The 5263-nt window shown below is 36.9% G+C and overlaps 2 protein-coding genes across 2 annotated transcripts in view; one reads left to right on the plus strand and one right to left on the minus strand.

Moving 5' to 3' along the window:
* Positions 1–4773, minus strand: part of LOC110461446 (pinin-like) — an 11647-nt gene extending 6874 nt beyond the window's left edge. Inside the window, exons 1-3 of the mRNA XM_021514898.1 lie at positions 4655–4773; positions 1304–1372; positions 277–336 (exon numbers count right to left, since the gene is read on the minus strand). Coding sequence (XP_021370573.1) covers positions 277–336; positions 1304–1372; positions 4655–4773 — 248 coding nt within the window. The remainder of the gene's footprint in view (positions 1–276; positions 337–1303; positions 1373–4654) is intronic.
* Positions 4774–5041: 268 nt separating this feature from the next.
* The window catches only part of LOC110461466 (trafficking protein particle complex subunit 6B-like), an 8226-nt gene continuing 8004 nt past the window's right edge, over positions 5042–5263 (plus strand). The window contains exon 1 of the mRNA XM_021514921.1: positions 5042–5127. Within this exon, the coding sequence (XP_021370596.1) occupies positions 5047–5127 (81 nt within the window). The 5' untranslated portion in view covers positions 5042–5046. The remainder of the gene's footprint in view (positions 5128–5263) is intronic.

Here is a 5263-nt window from a genome sequence, read left to right on the forward strand (position 1 = left end):
TTTTGTTGACCTTTGTCCATGGAAGGTCCCTGCAAAATTTCATTGAAATTGGTTCAGGGGTTTTGGAGAAGAAGTCGAAAATGTAAATTGTTTACGGACGCACGACGGACAAAAGTCGATCACAATAGGTCACTTGAGACTTTGTCTCAGGTGACCTAAAAACATGTACAGGACACAAAAGAAATCATATATGTTCAACTTTTTCATTGCAAATGAAGTTATTGCCTCCATCCCACATAATCTCAAAATAGAAGGTGCTGTTCCTCCGGTGATTACCTAGAGAAAGCGCCTCCAGTGACTCTTCTCTTGGCTTGGACATCCTCATCTGGGCCCCACCTGAAATTTGGAAAACATAGAAAAGCTTTTGAATGAGACGAAAAAGAAAAATATCAGATACTTGCATGTGATGTTGCTGTTTTGCTTAGAGCATACTTTGACCATACATCTATCTTGTCTTGGCCATATTCATTCTACTTAGCAGGCAACCATGTGTTTTTACTGCGTTATTGTCAATAATTTTGATGCAACTAATAACAATTGTGACTAGGCATAGTATATGACAAAGGTTATAACTATAGCCATTTCTTCAGCCTACACCATACTGACTCTCAACCCATCAGCTCATGGGCCTGAGATATGGGTCTCGGGTTGACAAACACTAGAATATAGCAATGGCCATATGATACACTCTAATTATCTGATATTTGAATGTTTATTTGGAGTGAAAAGCAGCCAAAAATGTCAATTTCTTTTCGTTTTTCCTCACTAGCTTCCTATAATAATAAACTTTTATTAAACACTTTTGTTGTCCCAGATAGAAGTGTACAGAGGGAGAAAACCTGAGTATCCAGAGAAAACCTGTGTGGTCAGACAGGTGAGAAAACCTGTGTGGTCAGACAGGTGACCAAAAACCTTTTCACATTTGATCGGGGAATCAAACCCTGGTCGTCTGGGTGAAAGGTGAGTGTACTTATCCACTGCACCACGGACCACCTATGCTGTTCACCCGTTACCTGACCAATCGCTTATTTTTATTTCAGTTAATTTTTAAAGACTCCTCAAGAGCATTTCTCAACTGCTGACACAAGATAAATGTACCCTATCATTTCAAGACTCTGCTAAGGTCAGACTCTAGAAGTAAAACAAGCAATTAGCTAGAAGTTTCTCTGACAGCAGTAGCTAGCTGTTCTTTTAAACACTAAAGCTCACATCTAACAAAGTTACTTAAAAGGAGTTTATTTCATAAATATATTCATGCATTGATGATATGTGATTGAAAGTGTGTACTTATACAACTACATACCTGGCCTGTAGAAGCAAGCGCTCCCTACCCCTGCCATCAGGAACAGCTGTTACACGCCTTGTTGAGGGCCTAGAATAAAAAAAAACAAATATATAAAATTACAATACAGGTAGTCAGATAGGGATCAATATATGCACAATATAATACATAATCAACTCATATCAAATGTACAGACTACCTTTCATTTCATGATTGCTCAATTGTGCTGGATGTGGACTAGATGGGCTAACATTGCTCTAGACGATTTTAGTAGAGTCTTTGTCTAAGAGCACTCAGATTTTGTCGCATATTATTTCATGATTATGAGGTGTTATATTAAGGATCTTCTAGATGTACTTTGGGGTTGAAAAGTTTGAAACAAAGAATATCTATTAAAACTTAGATCCCATTGCTCTGTCATGTAAAATTAGTTTCATCAAAATCAAATCCTGCCACAAGGAAGGTGCTAGTGTGCTGGCAATATCAGGGATCACTACCAAAACCATGGTTGGATCAATCCTCCTTCCTAGTACATGTATATAGTTTTAGCGTGAAATGTGTGTCTGTCACATACAGTACTTGCCAACTCTCCAAGTTTCGGAGGAAGACTCACGATTTTGGACCCGAAAATTGAGCATCTTTAATGAATGAATTTGCTAACATATTCCTATTTTCTAAGATATTAGGATTCCATCTGAAAGAACAGCTAAGAAGATGTCATTCAAAAGTGATATTTTCTCCTTGGGGTATATACACACCTTTTATTCATGTTTTTAATTCTGTGCAAGCATAACATCCCACATGAAAATTTCAAAAAGTTTGTAAGTATATGCTGTTATTTAATGAATTTATAGTTTATTAATCCTAATTTGATAACTTAAGCATCTTGCAATTTCAAATTGGAAACAGCTTTTTGTACGGTCACTTTTGGGTTGTTGTTATATTTGTTGCAGAGCACAAACCACACCCATATCTAATAAGCATTTCATCGGAAATAATAATACCCCAATATCTTAAATTGTAATTGATTAATTAAGTTTCCTTTTGCCCAAACACCAAAATGTCTCAAGTCTTGAGTTGGAGCCAAAAGAGACTAAACTTGCAATTGGGCTATATTACTTAGATGCAATGGAAATCAGTCTGAATTTTGTTGAGTGATGATAAGAATAAAGGGAAGGGGTAATTACATAGCACAAGTAGTTTTCTGTCAATATACATGTATGCATAGGGTGTGGTCATTTTTGCTTAGTCATGAGGAAAGTACTGCCAAATTGAAACAAGTAGTGACCTATTTAAAGTTGTGATGACCTTGACCTTGGTTGCAAAATGCTGATATGACAATTTTTCAAAGCTATTCTTGTATTATATTAACCTCTGTATTAGGTTTCATGGAAATCCAATCACAAATGAAGGCACTACAGATATGACATCATTGCACTGTCTATTATTCAGATATTTTTTATTTCAGTTAATGGTGACTATGATGTCAAATTGTTTTTCAATCTAGCATAAACATGTTACTTAACCCCTATAAACATTTTGATATGGAAATTTTAACACAAAAGATGAAGGCAGAGAAAGATTCAAGAGTATATGCTAGATGTTGCAAAAAGTATAAAATAGTTTGTCAATACAAAAATTATTCTGATTAAGTTTCTTGCACGTTGCAAATTACTTTAAATGTATCATTTCAAGCAAGAATTTGAACTTGGGTGAAAATTCTTGCACAAGAATATAAAAATATGGGATTTAGACTGGATCGGGATCAAATTACTGCAAGACAGCCAGATATATATACAGATATGGGCAACACTATATCAGTGATCATTCTACAATTAGTTTGTATTGTCCTAGTATGGGTCCCACCATGTTTAACTTCAGTATTTTCATAAATGCTATGGGTCAAATCCAAATTCCATGGGTACAGGACCATACTTGCCAACTTTTTTGAGATTTTCATGGAGAATCTTACTATCTCAATTTAAAACCTAAATAAAATTGACCAAGTATTGATGCAGAATCTGAAAGTTCCAAATTCAAATCCTTGGTCTGGCCTGTTGCATTTTCCCCCATGTTAGACAATCACTTCAGCTCAAAGCCATTTAGTTTCTTCTGCTGCAATCTCTGCACTACTGAAGTGTTCAAAGTGCAATGCATCTTGAGCGGGATGAGTTTTGAACAAGACTCGTCTTGTACATGCTTGCCGACTATGACAATGATAACTGAATTGATATATACTGAATTGCATTTAGCTCCAATCCTTACCACTCTGATACACATTCCTTTTAAAGGGGACATTTCCATGACTAAGACATGGAAGAAGCGGGAGGAAAGCATTGTAGCACACATGTTGATCTATTGTGTATACTGTACAACACTAATAGTAGACAGAGACACGCAATAAAAAGGAAAATAAGTCTTTGATCATGACAAGTGAAAGGGCACATGAAGAATATGAAGAATCGTAATTCACATTAACGGCTATACTGCAAAGGGCCGTCGAACAGCATCAACTTGCGGGTAGACTTGTGTGGCGTGGCTTCCTCATAAGTTCTTTAAAAACCGGTTAAAAAACTATTTACAGGATCCACATTCACTCTGCAAGATGACTGTGGAGCGAGGTCTTGAATGCCTCCACAGTCAGCTGCTCGACGACCTCTGATGGTAGTCCATTCCATGATGGTGTTTGGAAAGGTCTGTATTAGTAGGTGTCGGTGTTGCATTGTATGTTGATATAGCCGTGGTTATGTTGTCTCCTTCCACTTCTAGTGTTACTACTGATATATGGTGGTATGATCAGTGCGTTGGTGTTGTGGATGCCTTTGTAGAGATTGGTTAGTCGACTTTCCTTCTGTCTCTGCTGTAGGGGTGGCCAGTGTAGCTTGTTCAACATCCCGGTTACACTACTGTAACGCGAGTAATCACGGCCGGTTGTAAATAGAGCTGCTCGCCACTGGACTCTTTCTATTGACTCCTGTTGGTATTTCTTATGTGGATCCCAGACTGAAGCTCCATATTGAAGATTTGGTCGGATTAGGCCTCCTCTCTCACTTCTTGTTTGCATTTTCCAAGGTGGCGCCTCAGGAAGGATAGTAATCCGTTGGCCTTTGTGGTCATCTGGTTGATATGTTGCTTCCAGTCCAGGTTGTTGGCTATATAATTCAACAAGGAGGCATCAAAAGATCCAAGTGAAATAAAAGTTACGCATACAAAACTAAAATTTTAATGCACTGCGTATACTTAAAGGTACAGTATACCAACATGACAATTTCCAAGATGTAACCCCCCCCCCCCTTCCGAAAAACCCACCCCACGATAACGAGTTTTCCCCTAAAACAAAATTATTTATACTTATTAAGTTCAAATTTAAACCTTGGTTCTGTTGGGTCCCTTCCTGTTAGTTTCTTAATATTATCGTCTACATCTTTCAAGCTCTCTTTCGCTTTCTCCAACTCGTCTTGCAACGCCGAGACTCCACGCACATCGGCCATTTTAGATAATTAATAAACGGAAAAAGGTAGTCTGGTGATAACATCCGGAACATAAAATGGTTTCGCCTTATTTATTTCTCCTTGTTTATGCTTAACAACAAAATAATTTTCAGATGAATCAATTGATATCTAAGAGGAAGTCAGATTACTAATGTTTTGTTTTATATTTTAGAGCCTCATTGATCAATACTTAATCCTTTGCCGAAATAAAAAACAAAAATTCCGGATAAAAATATCTAAAATCCGTCTCGAAAATTAGATTATGGAATAAATATGGCAGACGAAGTTGTGTTCGAGTACCTGCACATGGAAATGATTAGCTATTTATATAGAACTGCAGAAAAAATTGAACAAGTAACAACCTTTTTATATTTATAGTTTCGAAATACATTCACATGAGTGCAAAATATTAGCTGAGCCTTTTGGAAAGTAATATATTCTCATGATGATTTACATTGTATCAAAGGGGTTTTGACAGTTTGACCCCCCC

This window comes from Mizuhopecten yessoensis, unplaced genomic scaffold (assembly GCF_002113885.1).
Source record: "Mizuhopecten yessoensis strain PY_sf001 unplaced genomic scaffold, ASM211388v2 scaffold10621, whole genome shotgun sequence".
Taxonomy (NCBI): Eukaryota; Metazoa; Mollusca; class Bivalvia; order Pectinida; family Pectinidae; genus Mizuhopecten; species Mizuhopecten yessoensis.